Genomic DNA, 25629 nt, shown 5'->3' on the forward strand with positions numbered 1-25629 from the left:
GGACGTCGCGCCTTCACCTGCAGCAACCTGCAGTCTCCAGCAGAGGGGGTTAGGGGACCCGCAGCAGGCTTCTGAGGAAGACTACGGGAGAGAAGGGTTTTTACTGAGCACATCCAATTCTGTCTGTCAGACTTAAGACTGGGGCAGCAACTGAAAGACATGTCTAGCAACACTATCAGTACAACAACCTGCAACTTTTTTGCAGCAGCAACACGTTACAGATACGGCACCGACCTTATTGTCTGAAACTGTCAGCAAACACTTATGAAGCTAAGACTCCATCATGGAGGACGAGGATCCTACCACTACACTATCCAGCTGCTTTAACACCTCTGTGTTCATAGGAGGTCTAACTGAGTTCCTGCTGTTTCAGAAAATGATGAACCCCATCTTCCGTGGGGTTTTAGTGCAGTGTACGTGATATTCAACTTGATGAATGTCACCTATTCATAAGAAATTTCATAAGATGTCATCACTTGCATACTCAGCATTCCCAAATGCGACATAAGACAGTTCTGCTCTGAGTCACCAGGAGTGGCGACGACAAGGACTTTCACACTGCATTAATTAACAAACTCAGTAAATATCAGATATATTATTGACATACAAGTTATAAAATGCACAGTCGACTACACATTTACAGTGAAGGTGGTGTAGTGTGTAGGTGGAGTCACCTACCTGCCCATGCTGCTTACTGACATCAGTCTCTTTGGCTTCATCATCTTTGAGACATCTGGTGACAGAACACAGAGACAGACGAGTGTTTCAGAGAATCAAACAGAGAAACTGTAAAACTGGAATTCAACAAAAAAATGACTAGTTGAGCAGGTGAAGGGTTAAAAAGATCAGGTACAAAGACCTGAAACGTTGTCTTCTAAATACAGAAAGGACGATTATTAAAAACATTTTTCAACATAGCACTGGGTAACCTGTGCTCTGCTGAAGGACCCATTGGACCCATTTAGTAATATATGAGGGAAGGAAATAAAAAAAGTTTTTCTGGTTCAGTGTGTGTCCAAAAACCCAATCATCAGCTCTAACTCAGATCATCAGTCTGCCTCTGTCAAGCTTTAGTCAAATGTCATATTTGACTAAAGCTTTTTTTGTATTAAGTTACTTCAATCAATAAATATCGATCTGATTCATGTTTGTTGCCTCATTAAGAATAAAAATCATAGAAATGCATGTTGCACAGCACCATCCCCTGCTTTAATACAGTCCTCCAAATACCTTCTTTGATTGTATTAAACACAACAGAGCTCAGTCTCTTTCTCACAACTCCCAGTACAGCAGTAAATGACGGAATTTCTCAATAAATCACAGTAGAGAATAAAATCTCACATCATCCTCATAAATAAACATACTAGAGCCAGATGGATCAGTCAAACTGCAGTATGTTGAAGTGGTAACTCGACATCAGGTGTTTCCTGTTTAACTATGACCCCTCATTGTCTTGATAGGACAGACAGTGTATTTTGGAGTATTTGTCATGTGCTAGTAGGACCAGTAATAATGCCGAAGCAATCCACTCAATTCTGGGTATTTATTTATTTAGGCACAAACACGAAAAGCAACATCAGCTGAGCAGCGATCAGCCTCTTTGAGTTCATGCCCGGGAATGTAGTCCATACAAAAACCTGGAGTAAACAAAGTCCCAAAACATAAAACTCCAATAGAAAAATGTCACAAGAAAGAACAATGTCCGCAGTCGAGAATTAAACAAAACACTTCTCGGTAATCCAGAACCAATTCTCCTGGTGCTTTCAGTACAAGTTCCATACAAAAACAAAATCATTTCACCTCACATTAAAATAAATTAAGAAAAATAGTTTGTTCAGGGTCAGGAGTGAAAACCACTGATCCAGCAGATGATCAGCACTTGTCTGTTTGTCCATGTTCGACCTCCACAGATCCAGACACATCAACTTGTGACCACCATGTCTGTGGATTCACACAACTTCAGCTTCTTCTAATGTCTCTGTTCAACACTGACAGCGTTTACATTTACATTAACATTTAGTCATTTATCAGACGCTTTTATCCAAAGCGACTTACAAGTGAGGAACAAGGCAAGCAAACAAAATCTAAGTCAAGAAGAAACAACATCAAAGCAAAGTGCTATTGAAAAAGTGTTACTGTTTCAAGAGATGTTAGAAAGAAAGGGTAGAATTTCTTTTTTTTTTTTTTAAAGTGCAAAGGAAGATGCGGAAGAGTTCTGTTTTCAGCAGTTTTTTAAAGATTGCAAGTGAGGTGTCTGAGCGTGCAGAGATAGGCAGCTCATTCCACCATCTTGGGATCACTGAGCTGAACAGTTTTCCTTGGTGTCGACTGTGTGGTGCTGGTACCACCAGTCGACGTTCCCTGGTTGAGCGCAGTGGACGGGAGGGGATGTAGACCTGAACGATTGAATTGAGATAAGATGGAGCTGTGGAGTTGACTACTCTGTAGGCAAGAGACAGAGCTTTGAACCTGATCCTTGCAGCCACAGGAAGCCAGTGCAAAGATCTGAAGAGCGGTGTGACATGAGACCTTCTAGGTTGATTGAAAATGAGGCGTGCTGCCGCATTTTGGATCATCTGGAGGGGTTTGGTCGTGGATGCCGGTAAACCCATCAGTAGTGCATTGCAGTAATGCATGGCGAGATAAGATCAACGCCTGTACAATGAGTTGGGTCGTGTATTCCGTCAGATAGGGTCTGATCTTTCTGATATTGTGGAGGGCATATCTACACGACCTAGCGACTGTGGCGATGTGATCTGTGAAGGTCAGCTGGTCATCAATGATGACCCCAGGTTTCTGGCTGACTTAGTAGGGGATATCACCGCAGATCCAATGTTAATGCTGATGTTGTGTTGAGTTGAAGGTCTGGCAGGGAAGACTAGAAGTTCAGTTTTGGGTATGTTGAGTTGAAGGTGTCTTTTTCTCATCCAGGCAGAGATGTCAGAGAGACAGGCAGAGATGCGAGATGAGACAGTTGAGTCATCCGGCGGAAAAGACAGGAAGAGCTGTGTGTCATCTGCATAGCAGTGATAAGAAAAGCCATGAGAATGGATGATAGAGCCTAGAGAAGAAGTATAGATTGAAAAAAGAAGAGGACCAAGGACTGAGCCCTGCGGTACACCAGTGGAGAGGTTATGAGAGTCAGAGACACGCCCCTGCCAGGATACCTTAAAGGTTCGTTCGGACAAGTATGACCGAAGCCAGACTAGAGCTGATCCAGAAATGCCCAGGTCTGAGAGTGCAGTCATGAGAATCTGATGGTTCACAGTGTCAAAGGCTGCAGATAGGTCTAATAGAATAAGGACAGAAGATTTACCTGCAGCTTTTGCCACCTGTAGGGAATCCACAACAGTCAGAAGTGCCGTCTCTGTGGTTTCTCCCTCAGGGTTGGTCTGGTCTTCACTACATTAACATGTCATGTCCAAAAAATACAATAAAAAAGAAAAATCTCAAACATTTGTACTAATTCACCTCAGGGGCGTCGACCGATTCCACTTCCTGTGCGTCTGCAGGGACAGGGCTAAGAAAAACCACAGTGTGAGGTGGAATCAAACCCATGTTCACAAGGCCACAGGTCGTAGAGTCCCACTGGGAAATTCTGGTTATCTACACTACAGTTCAGGTCATTTGTTACGGGGCCTGAATCATTTTGTCTTAATTAAAATTCAAAGTAACACTTGACTTTGCTTGTGTTGGTAACAGGTGATGTAAAAAGAAACAGGAAGTTCCAATTCAACAGAACTTTATAGCGTCTCACCTTTCTTGTCGAAATACTCTTTAGGTACGTGTTAGGTTTAATAAAATAACGAAAAACAGTTAAATCGGCATTAACGAGGACAGATAACGAGCTCTCTTCCTGTTTCCAGCAGCAACGAGCGACGCACTCGGAAGTTGGTCACCAGTTAACATGGTCACTGGTGAATCTGGAACACCGGCATTCCAACAGACAATAACACGGTGCCATACTAGTTTACGAGATATGACTGGATCTTGTCTCTAATACATCAGACGATCTGTGAACTGGTCTGTGGAACACTGCAGGTTAAATGCACACCACTACACGACAGGTGTAATCAATCGGCTAAATGAGTTTCCACTTCACGGAAACTGACCTTTCAAAATAAGATTCCAACCAGGAACTGAGTTGTCGGATCCTCACAGTATTTAGTGTTAATTATAAAACTGTCTGATCTGACTTAGTCTACTGGAAAACTTTCTTCTATGTGAGAGCCAAGTCCTGCGTGTTCTTAAAAGAAGGAATAGGAGAGGAGAAGTTTAATTAACAGCCAATTAATATATTAAAGTAATAAATATTAAAAGCAAAATGAATAAAGCACACATAGCTGTGGGTCTAAATCTTCCTGTCCCTGACCAACAACAAAGTGTGTCAGTTCATGAAGTCTGACTCACTATATTTTCCCGACCTAGTCTTTTTGTACAGAATAGAATGTTGCATGAATGTAATCTTCATTCTGATTGGTCCGTTGATCTGACTCCATGTGACCTTTCATCTGCAGCTGCTGTCTGGTGATGGTCCCAGTTTCTGAAATAAAAAAAAAAACACAACACATCCTGCATCTATGCCTCAGGGCGACATCACCTTTGCCTTTCATCTTATAACTCAAATGTTAATGCAACCGTTTCCTTTATATGATTAGTATTTGTTGTTCTTTTACCATCTGTGATTTTATTAACGCCTTCTTCTTCTTGGTACATCTGGTCCTATTTTTCTCAGCTACTTCTCTAATTATACTGCTTATGCATACTATTAATATTCGTTAATACACGTTATCCAACTGTTAATGCTGCTGAGCATACATTCAAATCATTGCTTAAGCATCAAACCATATAGCATATTTACAACATTTACAATGCTGGGAGCCTCATCACCTCTGGAGCCCCTCCTCAGCTATGACTCAGAGACTTTGCCCTGGGTGTTGCAGGCCTGTGGTCTAGTCAGTGTGGTTCATGATGAAGGTAAGAGGTGCAGCTGGAGGTCATGTGGCTGTGCAGGCTTTGAGGGGAAGTGAAAGGCAGAGACAGAAGTATCATGTGAGCCGTCAACTGTTGTGAACTCTTTGGTTTGAATCCTGTAAAACAGGTTGTGTGACTTACTGAGAAATGGAAAAAAACACAGAGAAACAGAGTCACAGGCAAATCAGTTGTAGGTTGTTTATTCTTTTTCCAAATGCATTCATGGAGCATTTTACAGAAACTATCAGTGACATAGTTTAAAGGTCGATCTTTCAAGATGACTTGTAACTTTTCACTGTTAGACCTGTTTCAGCAGAAGACCATAAGGGTGGATGGCCTGCTCCACCATCACCTTCTCCTGTTCATTAGATAATCCAGATGGGACAGGAATCAGCCAGTACTTTTTGTTTTTGCATATCTTCCTGTACTGAGGGTTGATACGATTCTGCAGAATCACTTTGTACTTCTTGCCGTTCTTGTTGGAGGTGAAAGTTTTTGCATAGTGGACTGCTTCAGCCACGTATGGAGTAGAATAAACCCCCCTGCCGTAGACCTGACCTGGGCCTGGCTGTTAAATATAATAAAAATTAAAATGATGTATAACATGTATAATATATTATATTGATTTTGATTTTATCACTAGAGTTTGTAAATGCACAATAAGTCTAACTAGATATAGTCAAATATAGTTATAGTAAAGATAGTTTTAATATTCATCTTTCCTGGTTTAGAACATATTTTCAAATGTTTGCAAATTATTTTTAGATTTAAGGATCATATTAAAATCATAACTTTCCCTTTCCTTTCAAAGTAAAGGTTACATGGACACATTCATCTTAAAAGTAGTTTACATTCCACAGAACTCATTAAAACTATGATTACGTCTCAGTTTTGTACCCTGTAAAATAATATACACCATCATATGAATTTATATTCCTATTATCAAACCTTGTAGTATCCATCGATGATGCCTTCAGCACCTTCTTTTGAAGTCCCGTGGAAGGACACAGGCCACTCTCCTGGTACTGACTGGGTGCTACGGTAACTGGTTCCCAACCAGGTGTTGTCACCGTACTTGTTCAGGACCTGTGATAAAAAAGATTTACATCATGTAACATCAGATGTTTAGTTTAGTGTTTAGTAGAATCAGTGTCAGGATCTTATTGATACAGTGGATTTTCTTTATTACTGATTTGTTTTCTTTAACTTTGGTCTTTGAGTCACAAAGTTTCATTTTAATTAGTTTGAAGTTTGAAGAAAGACTTTCCCAGATGTGTTGGAAGAAAATTGTAGTTAAAATTAAAAGAAAAACATGTTCACCTTGAGGCCATAACGGAACCAACCACACGGACGTTCATACACCTCTCCACCTCTGTAATAAGTCTCCGTGTCTTGCAGATTGGTGAAATCGTAGTTAAACTCTGGAGCAAAGAATTCATTCTCATCGATGATGAAGGTCTTTGCTCTTACGGTGTCTTTTTGAGTCACACTCGGGAAACTGGCAGCCTGTCGACCACCTTGGACGCAACTTTGGATGCAGAACAAGTACTGTCTGGACACTTGGCTGTGAAATAATTGGAGGAGATGCATTTTTAAAGCATAGTAGTGACCTCTTCTTTATCAACTACACGTTTACAACTCATTCATAAACTTATCTGGTGCAGAATAAAAATATCAAAACTGAACATCTGAATTATTACCTGCTTTCATCTGCATCCAGCAGAGAAGGGATGAACTGCTTGATGGACAGTTGCTGCTGCTGCTGCGGAGCTGCTGCTGCGGAGGCAGCTGTGAAAACATGATGACTTTGTGTTTGAGTAGATGTCACATTGGCGTTGAGGACTGTGCTCAGAGCTTCGAGTGCAAGTTCTCTATCGAACATCATGATGTTTAGTTGGTCGCAGTATCTGCAGGATCAGTCGACTCCTGTAAAAGTCTGAGGCAGGTCTTCTTGCAGGGTGTGCTGTGAACTCAACAAGGAACTAAGGCTCAGTTGCTTGGGACAAGTCAGACAGGATTACATACCTGTGGCTGTGTTGGCCAATAAACAATCAGGAAATTCCCTTTTCAGTTTAAGCTAAGGTTTTGGCGTTGACCCATTTTTTTGGTTTCATAATCGTTACTGCTTCAGTTTAGTATGATTCTTTCTCAAACATATGTCCGTCGTTTTCTACAGTCTTTGACTGTCTTATGGCGCTACAGTTTACTCTGCCATGCTGGATATCATCTCAGCTTATCAGTGTTTGATATCATTCACAACTGGAAAAAAAAAAAGAAAAGAAAAAACTTGTGCGGTGCTTTCACTTTCCTTTTTAATTATGTAATACTCATGCCCGTTTTTCATTTATTACACAACTACGTGTCATGGTTTGTGTGTCATACCGCGATTTGGTTTCTGGATTTTTCCATTCTGGTTTATGAACCATCACGTTGCTTCCTGACGTCTGCAGCTCACGAACACACAGGAGCACCATCATGTACAGTAGTGACAGTAACAACATTTATTTAGACGTCGATAAGAGCAGCAACACAGATAAACAATTAAAATTACAATCAGCTGCAGAAACACTTCAGCAGCGTCTGAATATTTTCATCATTTAAAACATAACAATCTGATTCAGTGAAGACGGAAACTAAAACTCGGTTGTTAACTGAATTACTAGAACAAGTTCTGCTGAGACCATCAGATCCAGGTCTGGATCAGAACGACAGGTTGATGAGAGGAGCGTTGTTTTCCTTTTTGTCTTCAGGACTCCATTTGATGAGGGGGGAGCTCAGGTCGATCAGCTGCTGAAACAAAGAAAACACCAGAAAAACACGTTTTATTTTTTTAAACATTCTGCTTTTGTCTTTTGTTCTTAACATAAAAGATTTTACATAATGTGCAGCAACACCGTCATGTTTCTATATCACATTTGTGTAAGCTGCATGTTGCAAATTGGGGTTTTGTGACCTAACAGCAGCTGAGAAACTGTTGACCCAGAGCTCCACTGGAGTTTCCTTCAGTTACCTGGGTTGTGGTGCAGGTCTTGCTGCTGGTTCGGATCAGGTCGGGAGTGTTGCTCAAGTCAATGAGCAGTTTCTCTTGAGGCTGCAGAGTCGGAGCTGGAAGATCCAACAGGAGAACCTGGACAGAGAGAAGACACGAGTGATGAAGATCAGGTTTTCCAGACTGAACCTGTGAGAATACATCACATCTGATCGGACCAAAAACCACAGAGACACTACACTTCAGATCGGAGCACGAACTCAGACAAAGTGAAGATGAACCTGAAGATTCATCAGTTGTTCCTGCAAAACTAAAATATCTTAATCTGAAAATAACAGACGTTCAAAAAACAAACTGGTTTAAATGCACGATGCAAAAAGTCTATAAATAAAAACAGATGTATGTGTGTTCATGAGCATGACCTCTGACCTCCTGTGTCTTGCTGTTGTTCTCCTCTGTGCCCTCTAGTTCGATCAGGTTTCTACTGGGCCCTGACTGGTCCTGACTCAGCGCACCAGGTTCTGTTCTCTCTGATTGGTCGGGTGGTGGGGTACAGGAGGGTGTGGTCTCAGGTGGCCCCGGCTCCTTCTGCTCGTCCTCCTCCAGGGAGAAAGGCTGGACCTCAGGGGCGTCGACCGATTCCACTTCCTGTGCGTCTGCAGGGACAGGGCTAAGAAAAACCACAGTGTGAGGTGGAATCAAACCCATGTTCACAAGGCCACAGGTCGTAGAGTCCCACTGGGAAATTCTGGTTATCTACACTACAGTTCAGGTCATTTGTTACGGGGCCTGAATCATTTTGTCTTAATTAAAATTCAAAGTAACACTTGACTTTGCTTGTGTTGGTAACAGGTGATGTAAAAAGAAACAGGAAGTTCCTGTTTAAAGCGTCTCACCTGCAGCTGGTCTCTCTCCTGATGGAGCCGGGGGCTGGGTCAGTATCAGAGGGGGGCAGCAGCCTGACGGGCCGGGCCTGGCTCGTGGGTGTTGGGATGCTGGATGTCTTGCGCCTCACAGGAGTGGGAAGAGCAGAGGGACGTCGCGCCTTCACCTGCAGCAACCTGCAGTCTCCAGCAGAGGGGGTTAGGGGACCCGCAGCAGGCTTCTGAGGAAGACTACGGGAGAGAAGGGTTTTTACTGAGCACATCCAATTCTGTCTGTCAGACTTAAGACTGGGGCAGCAACTGAAAGACATGTCTAGCAACACTATCGGTACAACAACCTGCAACTTTTTTGCAGCAGCAACACGTTACAGATACGGCACCGACCTTATTGTCTGATAGAAACTGTCAGCAAACACTTATGAAGCCAAGACTCCATCATGGAGGACGAGGATCCTACCACTACACTATCCAGCTGCTTTAACACCTCTGTGTTCATAGGAGGTCTAACTGAGTTCCTGCTGTTTCAGAAAATGATGAACCCCATCTTCCGTGGGGTTTTAGTGCAGTGTACGTGATATTCAACTTGATGAATGTCACCTATTCATAAGAAATTTCATAAGATGTCATCACTTGCATACTCAGCATTCCCAAAATGCGACATAAGACAGTTCTGCTCTGAGTCACCAGGAGTGGCAACGACAAGGACTTTCACACTGCATTAATTAACAAACTCAGTAAATATCAGATATATTATTGACATACAAGTTATAAAATGCACAGTCGTCTACACATTTACAGTGAAGGTGGTGTAGTGTGTAGGTGGAGTCACCTACCTGCCCATGCTGCTTACTGACATCAGTCTCTTTGGCTTCATCATCTTTGAGACATCTGGTGACAGAACACAGAGACAGACGAGTGTTTCAGAGAATCAAACAGAGAAACTGTAAAACTGGAATTCAACAAAAAAATGACTAGTTGAGCAGGTGAAGGGTTAAAAAGATCAGGTACAAAGACCTGAAACGTTGTCTTCTAAATACAGAAAGGACGATTATTAAAAACATTTTTCAACATAGCACTGGGTAACCTGTGCTCTGCTGAAGGACCCATTTAGTAATAAATGAGGGAAGGAAATGTTCATCTGGTTCAGTGTGTGTCCAAAAACCCAATCATCAGCTCTAACTCAGATCATCAGTCTGCCTCTGTCAAGCTTTAGTCAAATGTCATATTTCACTAATGACTCAGAGACTTGGATGTTGCAGGCTTGTGGTTTAGTCAGTGTGGTTCATGATGAAGGTAAAGAGGTGAAGCTGGAGGTCATGTGGCTGTGCAGGCTTTGATGGGAAGTGAGAGACAGAGACAGAAGTATCATGTGAGCCTTCAACTGTGGTGAACTCTTTGGTTTGAAGAGACACTGACACAAAAATCCTGTAAAACATATTGTGAAAAAGAAGTAGTAGAAAAAACACAGAGAAACAGAGTCACAGGCAAATCAGTCGTAGGTTGTTTATTCTTTTTCCAAATGCATTCATGGAGCATTTTACAGAAACTATCTGTGATATGGTTTAAAGGTTGATCTTTCAGGATGACTTCTGACTTTTCACTGTTAGACCTGTTTCAGCAGAAGACCATAAGGGCGGATGGCTCTCTCCACCATCACCCTCTCCTGTTCATTAGATAATCCAGATGGGACAGGAATCAGCCAGTACTTGTCGTTGTTGTATTTCAATCTGTACTGAGGGTTGATACGATTCTGCAGAATCACTTTGTACTTCTTGCCGTTCTTGTTGGAGGTGAAAGTTTTTGCATAGTGGACTGCTTCAGCCACGTATGGAGTAGAATAAATCCCCCTGCCGTAGGCCTGACCTGGGCCTGGCTGTTAAATATAATAAAAATTAAAATGATGTATAACATGTATAATATATTATATTCAACTCTTTGATTTTGTCACTAGTTTGTAAATGCACAATAAGTCTAACTAGATATCAACAAAATCAACAAAACAAAGGAGCTGGTGATGGACTTCAGGAAATCTGGGATTCCTGTCATCCCTCTCTCTATACAGGGGGAGGAGGTGGAGGTCGTGTCCGAGTACAAATACCTGGGAGTGTACTTGGACAACAAACTGGACTGGACCAAAAACTCATCAGCATTGTACAGGAAGGCTCAGAGCCGGATGTACTTCCTGAGGAGACTCAGGTCCTTCAACGTCTGCAGCACCATGCTGAGGATGTTTTATGAGTCTGTGGTTCCAGTGTCATCTTTTATGCTGTGGTCTGCTGGGGCAGCAACATGAAGGTGGCACACACTAACAGACTAAACAAACTGATTAGGAGGGCTGGCTCTGTTCTGGGGGTGGAGCTGGACCCTCTACATGTTGTTGCTGAAAGGAGGATGCTGTCCAAACTCCTCTCAATCCTGGACAATCCCTCCCACCCACTGCAGTGTGTTGGTTGGACAGAGGAGCACGTTCAGCCAAAGACTTATTAACATTAAATGTTCCACAGAGCGCCACAGGAGGTCCTTTCTACCTGTGGCAATCAATCTGTACAATTCCTCCCCCCTCTGTAAGGTGTGGGGGAAGTGATACTGTCATAACCTTGCTGTGCATATATTGACCCAATTTCATTTATCTATTTACATATTCTGTATATATATTGAGTTTTTCGGTATTGATGTTATTGTGTATTTATGTTGGTGTTGGATCTTTCCTGGTTGTGGTTCCTTTTCTTTCTGTCTGTTTTGAGAAAAATGGTAATGAGGCAAAACAATTTCCCTCTGGGATCAATAAAGTTTTTTGAATCTTGAATCTTGAATTGAATATAGTAAAATATAGTTATAGTAAAGATAGTTTTAAATCCTAATATTAATCTTCCCTGGTTTAGAACATATTTTGAAATGTTAGCAAACTATTTTTAGATTTAAGGATCATATTTAATTAATAACTTTAATTAAGACTTGAATTGTTTTTATTTATTTTATTTTGAAAGCTTTGAGCAGCACAGCAGAGGGTACATGGTTCATTCATCTTAAAAGTAGTTTACAGTCCACAGAACTCATTAAATAGATGCTACACTATGATTACGTCTCAGTTTTGTACACTGTAAAATAATATACACCATCATATGAATTTATATTCCTATTATCAAACCTTGTAGTATCCATCGATGATGCCTTCAGCACCTTCTTTTGAAGTCCCGTGGAAGGACACAGGCCACTCTCCTGGTACTGACTGGGTGCTACGGTAACTGGTTCCCAACCAGGTGTTGTCACCGTACTTGTTCAGGACCTGTGATAAAAAAGATTTACATCATGTAACATCAGATGTTTAGTTTAGTGTTTAGTAGAATCAGTGTCAGGATCTTATTGATACAGTGGATTTTCTTTATTACTGATTTGTTCTCTTTAACTTTGGTCTTTGAGTCACAAAGTTTCATTTTAATTAGTTTGAAGTTTGAAGAAAGACTTTCCCAGATGTGCTGGAAGGAAATTGTAGTTAAAATTAAAAGAAAAACATGTTCACCTTGAGGCCATAACGGAACCAACCACACGGACGTTCATACACCTCTCCACCTCTGTAATAAGTCTCCGTGTCTTGCAGATTGGTGAAATCGTAGTTAAACTCTGGAGCAAAGAATTCATTCTCATCGATGATGAAGGTCTTTGCTCTTACGGTGTCTTTTTGAGTCACACTCGGGAAACTGGCAGCCTGTGGACCACCTTGGAGGATGCCTTGGATGTGGAAGAAGCACTGTCTGGACACTTGGCTGTGAAATAATTGGAGGAGATGCAATTTTAAAGCATAGTAGTGACCTCTTCTTTATCAACTACACGTTTGCAGCACATTCATAAACTTATCTGGTGCAGAATAAAAATATCAAAACTGAACATCTGAATTATTACCTGCTTTCATCTGCATCCAGCAGAGAAGGGATGAACTGCTTGATGGACAGTTGCTGCTGCTGCTGCGGAGCTGCTGCTGCGGAGGCAGCTGTGAAAACATGATGACTTTGTGTTTGAGTAGATGTCACATTGGCGTTGAGGACTGCGCTCAGAGCTTCGAGTGCAAGTTCTCTATCGAACATCATGATGTTTAGTTGGTCGCAGTATCTGCAGGATCAGTCGACTCCTGTAAAAGTCTGAGGCAGGTCTTCTTGCAGGGTGTGCTGTGAACTCAAAAAGGAACTAAGACTCGGTTTTATAAGCTGGTTGAGACAAATCAGGCAGGATTACACCATACATGTGGCTGTGTTGGCTAATAAACAGGCATCAGGAAATCCCCTTTTCCATTTAGGTTGTACTTTGGCCCTAGGTTTTGGCGTTGACCCTTTTTTTTTTTTACTGCATCAATTTAATATGATTTTTTGCAAACATATTTCCATGTCTTATCATGCTGCAGTTAGATATCATCTCAGCGTGTCAGTGCTTGATATTATTCACAACTGGTGACTGGAAATAAAGAGTTTAAAGTTCTAGAACAAGCAAACCAAAATCATTATTAGTTATGAACAGTACTAAACAATGAAATAACAATTGAACTATTACGGCTGACAATTCAATTCAGTTTTATTTGTATAGCACCAACTCACAACAGAAGTTATCTCAAGGCACTTTACAGTGTTTAAGGTTTAAGACCTTACAAAGAATAATTATACAAATAATGATACAGAAAACCCAACAATCCCATTTGAGCAAGCTTTAGTCAACAGTGGAGAGGAAAAACTCCCTTTAGAGGAAGAAACCTCCAGAAGAACCAGGCTCATAGTGGGCGGCCATCTGCCTTGACCGGTTGGGGTGAGTGGAAAGAGAAGAGAGAAAAGAACAGCAGGCAATACGACAACAACAAGCATCAAGAACATTGGGCAGATGAACTGGATTCTGGAGATGTACAGCTCCAGGTCGAGGATACCTGCAGAAAAGTACAGAGAGAGGGAGACAGAGAGGAGGAAACATAACTACAGGAGAGAGAAGACACAAAGTTAATGACATGCAATGGTGGCATTTGCATTGATACAGGAGAAAGGAGAGAGGAGAGGAGCTCAGTGTATTAGTACAGGTCCCCCAGCAGACTAACCTATATCAGCATAACTAAGAGATGGTTCAGAGTCACCTGATCCATCTCTAACTATAAGTTTTATAAAAAAGGAAAGTTTGAAGTCTAGTCTTAAATGTAGAGAGGGTGTCTGCCTCCAGAACCTGAACTGGGAGCTGGTTCCACAGGAGAGGAGCTTGATAGCTAAAGGCTCTGCCTCCCATTCTACATTTGGAAACTCTAGGAACCACAAGTAAACCTGCAGTCTGAGAACGGAGAGTTCTGCTTGGAAGATAAGGAACTATGAGTTCTTTAAGATAAGATGGAGCCTGATTATTAAGGGATTTATAAGTGAGGAGAAGAATTTTAAATTCAATTCTGGATTTTACAGGGAGCCAATGGAGAGAAGCTAACGTTGGAGAAATATGATCTCTCTTACTAATTCCAGTCAGAACTCTGGCTGCAGCATTTTGGATTAACTGGAGACTTTCTTTAAGGAGTTATTGGACAAACTATTAATAATGAATTACAATAGTCCAGTCTGTAAGTAACAAATGTATGGACTAGATATCCTGGTCAAAGATAACTCCGAGATTTCTTACAGTATTACTTGAGGCCAATACTAAGTCATCAAGGGTGAGAACATGATTAGACATAGTGTCTCTGAGATTTCTAGGCCCAAATAAAATAATCTCTGTCTTGTCTGGAGTTAGAAGAAGGAAATTGGAGGACATCCAGGCCTTTATGTCTTTTAAGCATGCTTGAAGTTTGACTAATTGATTAGTTTCTCCTGGTTTCATAGATAAATATAGCTGGGTATCATCTGCACAACAATGGAAATTTCCTAATTGAGTGTTTCCTAATAATATTAGGAATATAAAGGGGACATATATAAAGTGAAAATAATCGATCCAAGCACAGATCCCTGTGGAACTCCATAGCTGACTTTGCTGTGCATTGAAGACTCATCATTAACATGTACAAACTGAAATCTATCTGATAGATACGATTTAAACCACTCTAGTGCTGTTCCATTGATCCCAATGACATGTTCCAGTCTGTGTAATAAAATGTTGTGACCTATAGTGTTGAATGCAGATCTAACAAGACGAGTATAGAGGGAAGACCATTGTCTGATGCTAATAGAAGATCATTAATGACCTTTACCAGTGCTGTTTCTGTGCTATGATGTACTCTAAATCCTGACTGAAAATCTTCATACAGTACAGGTTATCACTGCGCAGGTGGTCATGTAATTGCTTAGACTACCTTAGTAACTACCTTTTCAAGAATTGTAGAGATAAAGTGGATTTTCTTTATTACTGATTTGTTGTCTTTAACTTTGGTCTTTGGGTCACAAAGTTTCACTTTAATTAGTTTGGAGTTTGAAGAAAGAGTTTCCCAGACGTTGCGTGAACCCGAACGAGAAGAGAGTGAAAATTCTGGAATTTAAATTGAAATAAAAAAACATTATCACCCCGCTTTTCAGTTTAAGTTGTACTTTGGACAAAGGTTTTGGCGTTGACTCATTTTTTATTATTATTTCTGTGGAATTCTACAGTGTTTATCTGTCTTATCATGCTGCAGTTCACTCTGCCATATTAGATATCAACTCAGCTTATCAGTGTTTGATATCATTCACAACTGGTGACTGGAAATTAAGCATTTGAAGTTCTAGAACAAGCAAATCAAAATATGAAACATAAACAGTGCTAAACATTCAAATATTTCAACTATTACAGTTGATAGAGTATAATTTTACCTAACTAATTATGGAGTTAGTCATCTCAAGACCTTTGAGTATATCATCTAAGAAAAATATTAGAGCAAAGTGCTATACGAAGAAATGTAAAACTAAAATGTGACCTCCAGCTGCAGCTCCTGACCCGCACATAAGATCTAAACACTTTCTGGACACTGGTGTAAAGTGAGCATTATTTGCATGGGATTGTTAGTGTCCTGTTAATCTAGCCACAGGGCTTGCAAGTCAGTGACGTCTGTGCCGGTCCCAAGCCCGGATAAATAGAGAGGTTTGCGTCAGGAAGGGCATCCGGCCCAAAATAACCATGCGAATCATCAATAAGACTTTCATACCGGATCGTCGAGGCCCGGGTTAACAACGACCGCCACCGATGCTGTTAACCTACAGGGTGTCGGTGGAAATTTGACTACTGTTGGTCGAAGAAAGAGGGGAGACAGAAGGGTTTGTGGTCAGAGAGAGAAGGGAAAAGGCAGGAACATAGATTTGAGAATAGGGACTCTTAACGTTGGCATGATGACAGGGAAAGGCAGAGAGCTGGCAGACATGATGGAGAGAAGGAAGGTAGATGTTCTGTGTGTGCAGGAGACAAGGTGGAAGGGCAGCAAGGCACGTAGTATCGGAGGAGGATACAAACTGTTCTACCATGGTGTGGATAGGAAGAGAAACGGGGTAGGATTGATTTGAGAGAGGTTAGTGACTGCAAAGTGGTGGTAGGAGAGAGTGTAGCCAGACAGCACCGCATGGTGGTGTGTAAGATGACTCTGGAGGTCAGGAAGAAGAGAGGGAAGACAGAAAAGAAGACCAAGTGGTGGAAGTTAAAGAATGAAGAAACCTGTGAGGAATTCAGGCAGTGAGACAGGTTCTGGGTGGTCAGGATGAGCTTCCAGATGACTGGGAAGAAAAAAAAGACAAAATATGATGGAGAGCAGTAACAGATGGAGGTGTGAGGACAGAGAGCAGCTGCATAGTAATTTCTGATTCTGTTTAAAGTCTCATCAATATCACTGATGTCTGCTCCGGTGTAGCTGTTCAGTGGCCACAAGTGAACTTTGAGATCACAGTGTGATCAGAGCGATGGTGGGAAAGGAGAAAAAAAATAGAGAAGTAAATAAAAAAAAGAAAGAAAAACTTCTACTTTCCTTTTTAATACTGTAATGCTTGTTGATGTTTTTCATTCATTACACAACTATGTGTCACTGTTCATGTGTCATACCACGGAAGATTGTGAAAAACTATCAAGGTGAAAAAAAAAAAGAAGAAGTACTGCCTGTTGCCACATTTAATACAATCAGCACATTTCATTTGGTTTCTGGATTTTTTTTTCTTTCTGGTTTATGAACGATCACGTTGCTTCCTGAATGCAGCTCACGAACACACAGGAGCACCATCGTGTACAGTAGTGACAGTAACAACATTTATTTAGACGTCGATAAGAGCAGCAACACAGATAAACAATTAAAATTACAATCAGCTGCAGAAACACTTCAGCAGCCTCTGAATATTTTCATCATTTAAAACATAATAATCTGATTCAGTGAAGACGGAAACTAAAACTCGGTTGTTAACTGAATTACTAGAACAAGTTCTGCTGAGTCCAGTTTACTGCAGAGACCATCAGATCCAGGTCTGGATCAGAACGACAGGTTGATGAGAGGAGCGTTGTTTTCCTTCTTGTCTTCAGGACTCCATTTGATGAGGGGGGAGCTGAGGTCGATCAGCTGCTGAAACAAAGAAAACACCAGAAAAACACGTTTTATTTTAAGCTCTGAGCTTAAATCAGAGTTAAACATTCTACTTTTGTATTTTGTTCTTAACATAAAACATTTTACATAATGTGCAGCAACACCGTCATGTTTCTATATCACATTTGTGTAAGCTGCATGTTGCAAATTGGGGTTTTGTGACCTAACAGCAGCTGAGAAACTGTTGACCCAGAGCTCCACTGGAGTTTCCTTCAGTTACCTGGGTTGTGGTGCAGGTCTTGCTGCTGGTTCGGATCAGGTCGGGAGTGTTGCTCAAGTCAATGAGCAGTTTCTCTTGAGGCTGCAGAGTCGGAGCTGGAAGATCCAACAGGAGAACCTGGACAGAGAGAAGACACGAGTGATGAAGATCAGGTTTTCCAGACTGAACCTGTGAGAATACATCACATCTGATCGGACCAAAAACCACAGAGACACTACACTTCAGATCGGAGCACGAACTCAGACAAAGTGAAGATGAACCTGAAGATTCATCAGTTGTTCCTGCAAAACTAAAATATCTTAATCTGAAAATAACAGACGTTCAAAAAACAAACTGGTTTAAATGCACGATGCAAAAAGTCTATAAATAAAAACAGATGTATGTGTGTTCATGAGCATGACCTCTGACCTCCTGTGTCTTGCTGTTGTTCTCCTCTGTGCCCTCTAGTTCGATCAGGTTTCTACTGGGCCCTGACTGGTCCTGACTCAGCGCACCAGGTTCTGTTCTCTCTGATTGGTCGGGTGGTGGGGTACAGGAGGGTGTGGTCTCAGGTGGCCCCGGCTCCTTCTGCTCGTCCTCCTCCAGGGAGAAAGGCTGGACCTCAGGGGCGTCGACCGATTCCACTTCCTGTGCGTCTGCAGGGACAGGGCTAAGAAAAACCACAGTGTGAGGTGGAATCAAACCCATGTTCACAAGGCCACAGGTCGTAGAGTCCCACTGGGAAATTCTGGTTATCTACACTACAGTTCAGGTCATTTGTTACGGGGCCTGAATCATTTTGTCTTAATTAAAATTCAAAGTAACACTTGACTTTGCTTGTGTTGGTAACAGGTGATGTAGAAAGAAACAGGAAGTTCCAGTTTAAAGCGTCTCACCTGCAGCTGGTCTCTCTCCTGATGGAGCCGGGGGCTGGGTCAGTGTCACAGGGGGGCAGCAGCCTGACGGGCCGGGCCTGGCTCGTGGGTGTTGGGATGCTGGACGTCTTGCGCCTCACAGGAGTGGGAAGAGCAGAGGGACGTCGCGCCTTCACCTGCAGCAACCTGCAGTCTCCAGCAGAGGGGGTCACGGGACCCGCAGCAGGCTTCTGAGGAAGACTACGGGAGAGAAGGGTTTTTACTGAGCACATCAAATTCTGTCTGTCAGACTTAAGACTGGGGCAGCAACTGAAAGACATGTCTAGCAACACTATCAGTACAACAACCTGCAACTTTTTTGCAGCAGCAACACGTTACAGATACGGCACCGACCTTATTGTCTGAAACTGTCAGCAAACACTTATGAAGCTAAGACTCCATCATGGAGGACGAGGATCCTACCACTACACTATCCAGCTGCTTTAACACCTCTGTGTTCATAGGAGGTCTAACTGAGTTCCTGCTGTTTCAGAAAATGATGAACCCCATCTTCCGTGGGGTTTTAGTGCAGTGTACGTGATATTCAACTTGATGAATGTCACCTATTCATAAGAAATTTCATAAGATGTCATCACTTGCATACTCAGCATTCCCAAATGCGACATAAGACAGTTCTGCTCTGAGTCACCAGGAGTGGCGACGACAAGGACTTTCACACTGCATTAATTAACAAACTCAGTAAATATCAGATATATTATTGACATACAAGTTATAAAATGCACAGTCGACTACACATTTACAGTGAAGGTGGTGTAGTGTGTTGGTGGAGTCACCTACCTGCCCATGCTGCTTACTGACATCAGTCTCTTTGGCTTCATCATCTTTGAGACATCTGGTGACAGAACACAAAGACAGACGAGTGTTTCAGAGAATCAAACAGAGAAACTGTAAAACTGGAATTTAACAAAAAAATGACTAGTTGAGCAGGTGAAGGGTTAAAAAGATCAGGTACAAAGACCTGAAACGTTGTCTTCTAAATACAGAAAGGACGATTATTAAAAACATTTTTCAACATAGCACTGGGTAACCTGTGCTCTGCTGAAGGACCCATTTAGTAATAAATGAGGGAAGGAAATGTTCATCTGGTTCAGTGTGTGTCCAAAAACCCAATCATCAGCTCTAACTCAGATCATCAGTCTGCCTCTGTCAAGCTTTAGTCAAATGTCATATTTCACTCTGCTGAAGGACCCATTGGACCCATTTAGTAATATATGAGGGAAGGAAATAAAAAAAGTGCCTCTGGTTCAGTGTGTGTCCAAACACCCAATCATCAGCTCTAACTCAGATCATCAGTCTGCCTCAGCTCCACTGTGAGGAGCAGCTGATGACAGGTTTTAGGAGCAGAACTGTTCGGTCTGATGTTTTGGATCCACATAACAGTAAAAACACAAGTTTCAGAACTGAATCAACATCAAGAGAAAAAATAAAACTGATCTCATGACGTGAAACTGATCGTCTGCTTTACCATCTGCACTGCGGACTGTTTTGATTCCTGTGCTGGGTGTCGGTACAACTAGGGCCTCAGGTTTAGCCTTTAGTGCACTCTGCATCCGGACTGAGGCTGTGAGTGGGACGGAAATGGTCCTCTCCAAAACTCTCTTGGGGGGCGTTGGCTGGATGGGCATGGTGTCTACTCTCTTTAGTGGCGTGGACTTGGTAGTCTTAGCGCGCTCCACTTCAGATAGCTTCCTGGCCTGGGTGGACAGGGAGCGGCGACCAGTGGTGGAGGGCGCTGGCTCTGTGGCAGTGTAGACGGTGGAGCGGCGAGGTCTGCTGGGATTGGTTGGTCTGCTGACACTAGTCTGTGCAAGGCCAGTGGAGCTGCTCAGACTCCGGTTCAGAGAAGAGTTCAGTTTACCTGAGGAGACAAAACCTGCACCGTTAAGTTCTGACTAGTAGAGCTGGTTTACTAACTAACATTTAGGATTTTAGAAGCAGCTGAGTGAACAACTAGTACCAGAGTAAGAAAAGCAGACACACAGACATTTAGGATCTTTGAGAGGTCCAAGTGGGATCACCTGACATCAGCTTGGTCTAAGCAATGAAACCACCGCACCACACATTTTGTTTTTATTTAGCAATTCATCTTTATTTATGTGACCATTGTGCACTACTACACCAAGGTTTTTGCTGCAACAAGCCTCTTGGATCACAGGTCAATTCGTCTCACGTTAACCGGTGGTGGATGATTCAGAAATAAGTGGAGGCAGCAGACAGGTTAATACAGTAGTTAGTGAGTGGGGCTGGTGCAGGTTGGCAAACTGGTCCCATTCAGGACTCAGCAGGACTCACAAGCTGTTTGTGTTTATTCAACGTGGAATGGTTGATGTAGACGTCAGTACACAATGAACTGACTATGAAGTTACAGTAGCTGGTTTCACTGGGTGTTAGTATACCTTTAGCAGGAGACAGAGAAATGCTGGAGTTGAAGCTGGACACTGAGGACGAGGATGAGGACGTGTTTTTCCTGTCTGCCACCCTCCTGCTCTGAAGGGACGAAGCTTTCCCAGCTGACAGGTTCCTTACACCACTCTGAAGAAGAAGAACAGCCTGTTACCATCAGATCATAGTCTCCGAGATGCAGGTTGATTGAGCACTTTGTAAAATCTGAATCCAGTTCAGAAAAGTATTTTCCCAGTTATTCAAATCCCTTATGGAATTAGCAGTAGTCTAATGTTCTGTGGAACATTAGACTACTGCTGTGTGTACTGCTACATCTGTGGAACATGGAATATATAAGAATATACATGATATTTGAAAACCTAGCTTCTTCTAACAACTAAAACTGAGTAGGTGTGAACCCATTTAGTGAAACCTAAACCATGTACATTCTGCAGAGACCTTCCTTAAGCTTGTCCTCACTGCTCAACACAGCATCAGTTTGTTTGGCTGCTGTGTTTGACTGTGTCCAGCAGGTGAAGCTGTTATGTTCAGGGAGCACTATTCACAATTACGCCTGTGTGACAGGGGATTAGTGTGGTACCTTGGAGGGTGGAGCCAGTGTGCGTTTACCCAGCAAGCTGGAGTTGAGGGAGGAATCGCTCATGTCTGAGGCCACGCTCGCCGAATCAGAGAGCAGATCTTCATAGGACTCTGCCCTGCTGGAGGCACGAGATACTGGGCTCTGTCTCCAACCCCCCACAGGCTGAAAGAGGATAAGAAAGAACCAAAAGGTGAACTGAAGACACATTGATCCACTTAAGGCTGTTGTTCAAAGTGGAGATCAGTGACAACCAGGTAACGTTGGTTGGGGGCTGTCACCTTTAAATTGAAAGTTCAAACACAAGACCCCTCTGCCAAAGACTTGTCATGCAGACAGCTACAGGTTGGTGAACCCTAAAATCCCTGACATTTAAAGTTTCACATATAAATAGATAGAAACAAAGGTCTATCCTACTTTGCTTGGTGGTTGCAGCCTGGTTTTCTCCACTTTGCTTTTGCTGGCTGGACATAAAGCTGTTGGGGCAGCTGGTTTGCTCGGCAACACAACACCGACGTTAAGTGAGGCCTTCCCTCGCAGCGACATCCTGGTTTGAACTTTAGTCCCAGGCACAGGGCTGGACGTGCTGAGTCTGGCAGTGGGGCGGGATGAACCTGTGCTGGTGGCAGTGGCCCGGGCAGCTGACGCTGTTCTGGTGGCAGTGCCCCGGGCGGCTGAAGCTGTGTTAGCCCTGCTAGCTTTCAGCAGGCTGCGCTGGATAGCAGGTGGCAGCTGCTTCATGGGACTGTCCTGCACACAGAAAGTCTCCCGTTTGATGGGGCTGAGGACACTGGCAGTCTGACTGAGAATGCCCAGTTTGTCCTCTGTATTCTGGATGAACTCCTCCTTCTCCATTGATGTGTTGATGGCCTCTCCATTTTCACTGTGCAGATTATTCGGCTCTCCGCTCTGCAGCTGGGTGGCTAGTTTGTGGGCTTCCTGACACACAGCCTCCAGCTGATCTCCAGTGAGCGGGCTCCAGCTCACCTGCATGGCTCCGCCACCACTGTCCTTGAGATGAGACGCCATGTTAACAGAGACACACCTCTCCTTATGGGCGACTGGACCCATAAACACTTCATCCTCATCTTCACCACCTGTGGAGCTGAAGAGCAGAGAGATGACACAGCAGCTCAGAGGAACACAAACAGCTCACAGCTCAGGTTCAATCAAACAGAGTCATGAAACTCAAGAGGGAAATGTTTTATTATCCGTTACACCGTAAACAGACGAGTGGGGGATAAACCTCTACTCTGGCATCATGAGGTCTTCTAGTACCAGCAGTTGACCAGAAGATGTCACAATTTGAACTAAAACAATGAAGGGCTATGGTCCATGGCTGAACTAACACTTTCTCTCAGAAAGCAGCAGCGGCTCTTGGGTGCATGTGTTCAAATGTTGCAGGACATTTTATTTTGATTATAGGGTTAGATTATTTTTTGATTATATGTCAAACATATCTTTCGTTAAGAACAATCAGTATACATAGTCCACGTTTTGTGCAGAGTGTGTTCCAGAGTTTATCTGAAGACAACAAAGATATCATCTGTCTGAGTTAAATCAAGTGGGTAGGTTTCAAACCTCCAGGTACTGTAGTATCTGCATGTCATAGTAAAGTGTTTGTGTCCTACACCTGCAGTGGAGTTATAGCAGAGGGGTCTTCAACTTTAAAACCATAACTCTGGAAGATATTCACTATATTTGCTCTTCTCAGAGTGAAGAGAATTAGATTTAGACCCCAAATCCTTGGTGCCTAAAATGCAGCTGCCTATCCACAAAGAATTTCCCCAAGGGGATTAATAAAGTATTAATTATTATTATCACTATTATTTTGTCTCCCACCATTTATACTGCAAAACATTAGGAAGAGACCTTTTAATAGTGTGAACAGGACACACACCTGGCTGCTGTTTTAGAAGACAAGAACCTGTCCTTTAAGGGTGCATTACATCTTGTCACAGGTTAATAGCAGCCTGAAATTAATCACGTGACATTTCAGCTTGTCTTATCTGTTTAGAGAGTTTAATAAGTAAAATGTAACTTGATTTAAACAGTTAATTGGGCAACAGACCTGATACGGTGACTGACAGAAATTAAATAGGCAAGTATTAATAGATATGAAGCCCAGATGTGCTCGTTTCTGTTTTTCCAGTGTCCAATTCTCTACTTTTCTCCTAATTTGAATAAAATATTTGGAGTTTAATCGATTATGTGCCATCTTATAGACAAGCTAATTGATGAAATGATGAAAATAATCCTAATGGAAGATAAGTCATCATATTCCCAGCTGAACTTAAACCATTTGGTAGTGAGGAAAATGTACTGACAAGCAGCCGGTTAATGAGGTTACCAGCTGATTAACTGTAAATCCTACATGACAATACACTTTTAACAATTAATTAGTATTAGTATCAGCAGCAGTTTTGCTGATTACAGCCCTGTTGATGGGTCCAGAGTAACTGGGCATCATCATGCGTTACCTACCTGGCAGGTGACAGAGAAACATCGAAGTCAAACTTCTCATCAGGTAGAAACAACAGATCTGTGCAAAGACAAGACCACGGTCCATAAAACAGTTATTAAACACTTGACCACATGAGTTAACCGTGTGCTGACGGTGCTCGGGATCTGTCAGTGTTCACTCACCGCTGTTAGCTCGACAGTTCATCCCGATGTTGGCTCTATTCCGTGGGGCAAAATGCTCTCGATCAGACCTGCAGAAGTACATTCAACTCTGATATTAACTATAAAACATTTTACACACTAGCACGTTGACAAACAGCGGAGAGATTGGACCTAAACACAAACACTGATGCTAACTTACATGTATCGCTAGCTAGACTGCTAGTCCGTTGGTTCTCCAGCTAAAGCAAACGATAACCACGCTTAAAATTTAATTTAAACATCGACATATAGTATTTTCAGCAGCTCAACGAGTTGCACTGGCTCAGAGTTTACTGAAGATAAAAACTACAGACCTTAAATTCCTCTAAAACTCACAAATCTTTCTGCTCCGCATTCAAACTGCGACAAGAAAAAAACAGAATTCAAATCTGCTGCGCTGCTGGTCACATGACGCACAAGTACTCGGTCATTGGTCGGAAGTGTATGACGTCTGGGCGAGCGGCATTGTGGGGAGGGTAGTCCGCAAAGGTAAACCCAGTTTCCGGGTTTGCGTCTTTTAAGAATAACCTTTCAATTAATTTTAAAATAAAGAAAACGCAGATAATAATATTAATATGCAAATCCTTTATAAATGCACCTCATCAATTTGTAGCCATCATTTCTTTTTTAATTATGCTGGATCAGGCTTTTCTAACCACTGCCTGTCAAGATGTGTGAATGTCTGAGATAATAATGATCATTTGGTTGTGAAATGTCTGTTGTATATTCCTGCTGATAAAAAGATCCTGCAGATTGTCCAGCCGGTATCACATGTCTCCATTCTCAGTGAGGACAAACCCACAGTACAGGTACAGTACAGGTGTTTCCACAGATTCAATTCCCTGTACACATTTTAATATTTTACAGATTTCCATATGTGCTGTTTTCCTCACAGGTGCCTTTCTTCTACACAGAGTACAGTGTCAGCAGGTTGTCACCTTGTCATCCTCCTTCACTTTGTGATGAGTTCTTAAAAAATCTTATTCAAACTTTTTTTTTTTTTTTTTTTTTTGTTAATTGTTAAAATAAAATGATGACTATTCTCACAGTATAGCTTTTTTCATTTTAGTCTACTCTTAACTTTCTCCTAAAACATAATGTTTATGCTTTTATCATATCTTCTGTAGGTGAAGATAGTTTTGTTGTTGTAGTTCCTTACACTGCCACCTACTGGCCAGTCATCGTAAGTGCGATTTTTAAAAACTCAAATCCAAGACGGCCGACAGAAATATCCTGTAAATCCTTCTGCAGCAGGACAGTCCTGCAGGTAAAACATGCTAGCATCAAGTAACACCCAAAGGATTCATATAATTGTTCAAATTTCCAGATATTTATTTTATATATGGAACTACTGTAACTGTTGTTTGTGATAAACCTGATCTGCACTGACATTTTATAGTGTAAATCAACTAATATTAGATATTAGAATGTCATTAAAAGTTAAAAAACAAAACAAAAACAAAAACAGTAT

The 25629-nt window shown here is 42.0% G+C and overlaps 3 protein-coding genes across 8 annotated transcripts; all 3 read right to left on the bottom strand.

Moving 5' to 3' along the window:
* LOC113166278 (G2 and S phase-expressed protein 1-like) lies at window positions 1–24554 on the bottom strand. 6 transcript variants are annotated; one of them, XR_003299166.1, is made up of 15 exons: window positions 24319–24529; window positions 24141–24208; window positions 23979–24036; window positions 21912–22599; window positions 21498–21659; window positions 20911–21046; window positions 19980–20372; window positions 19292–19346; window positions 18476–18694; window positions 9681–9735; window positions 8860–9078; window positions 8585–8633; window positions 3317–3471; window positions 679–733; window positions 1–81 (listed from the first exon to the last, which is right to left on the bottom strand). XR_003299166.1 is itself a non-coding variant. In XM_026366327.1 (13 exons), coding segments are annotated over exons 2-13 (2229 nt in total). In that variant the 5' UTR covers window positions 24321–24358; window positions 24473–24554; the 3' UTR covers window positions 16878–17269. The 6 variants fall into 6 exon arrangements, 5 of the variants coding, with proteins under 5 accessions (XP_026222116.1, XP_026222112.1, XP_026222115.1 ...); XM_026366327.1 differs by lacking the exons at window positions 1–81; window positions 679–733; window positions 3317–3471; ... (1 more) ...; window positions 8860–9078; window positions 9681–9735 and adding exons at window positions 16878–17359; window positions 17601–17717; window positions 18009–18249 and having other exon boundaries at window positions 24319–24358; window positions 24473–24554; XM_026366331.1 differs by lacking the exons at window positions 1–81; window positions 3317–3471; window positions 8585–8633.
* LOC113166292 lies at window positions 5159–6961 on the bottom strand. The gene is made up of 4 exons (XM_026366356.1): window positions 6675–6961; window positions 6295–6538; window positions 5923–6060; window positions 5159–5542 (listed from the first exon to the last, which is right to left on the bottom strand). The coding sequence occupies exons 1-4, from the start codon at window positions 6857–6859 to the stop codon at window positions 5273–5275; spliced, it is 837 nt and encodes a 278-aa protein (XP_026222141.1). The 5' UTR covers window positions 6860–6961; the 3' UTR covers window positions 5159–5272.
* LOC113166290 lies at window positions 10326–13028 on the bottom strand. The gene is made up of 4 exons (XM_026366353.1): window positions 12748–13028; window positions 12368–12611; window positions 11996–12133; window positions 10326–10720 (listed from the first exon to the last, which is right to left on the bottom strand). The coding sequence occupies exons 1-4, from the start codon at window positions 12930–12932 to the stop codon at window positions 10451–10453; spliced, it is 837 nt and encodes a 278-aa protein (XP_026222138.1). The 5' UTR covers window positions 12933–13028; the 3' UTR covers window positions 10326–10450.
* Window positions 24555–25629: the final 1075 nt, after the last annotated feature.

Source organism: Anabas testudineus, chromosome 6 (genome assembly GCF_900324465.2).
Source record: "Anabas testudineus chromosome 6, fAnaTes1.2, whole genome shotgun sequence".
Classification (NCBI taxonomy): domain Eukaryota; kingdom Metazoa; phylum Chordata; class Actinopteri; order Anabantiformes; family Anabantidae; genus Anabas; species Anabas testudineus.

What these genes read in the sequence shown, in the direction of transcription:
- LOC113166292 (XM_026366356.1), bottom strand. Translation starts at nt 6,859, where the DNA reads ATGATGTTCGATAGAGAACTTGCACTCGAAGCTCTGAGCACAGTCCTC. An exon ending in GGTTCCGTTATGGCCTCAAG is followed by an intron (nt 6,061 to 6,294) that starts GTGAACATGTTT and finishes TTTTTATCACAG; the next exon opens with GTCCTGAACAAGTACGGTGA. An exon ending in TCATCGATGGATACTACAAG is followed by an intron (nt 5,543 to 5,922) that starts GTTTGATAATAG and finishes TATATTTAACAG; the next exon opens with CCAGGCCCAGGTCAGGTCTA.
- LOC113166290 (XM_026366353.1), bottom strand. Translation starts at nt 12,932, where the DNA reads ATGATGTTCGATAGAGAACTTGCACTCGAAGCTCTGAGCGCAGTCCTC. An exon ending in GGTTCCGTTATGGCCTCAAG is followed by an intron (nt 12,134 to 12,367) that starts GTGAACATGTTT and finishes TTTTTATCACAG; the next exon opens with GTCCTGAACAAGTACGGTGA. An exon ending in TCATCGATGGATACTACAAG is followed by an intron (nt 10,721 to 11,995) that starts GTTTGATAATAG and finishes TATATTTAACAG; the next exon opens with CCAGGCCCAGGTCAGGCCTA.
- LOC113166278 (XM_026366327.1), bottom strand. An exon ending in GGCTGCAACCACCAAGCAAA is followed by an intron (nt 21,660 to 21,911) that starts GTAGGATAGACC and finishes ATCCTCTTTCAG; the next exon opens with CCTGTGGGGGGTTGGAGACA. An exon ending in CACTGGCTCCACCCTCCAAG is followed by an intron (nt 21,047 to 21,497) that starts GTACCACACTAA and finishes CTTCTTCTTCAG; the next exon opens with AGTGGTGTAAGGAACCTGTC.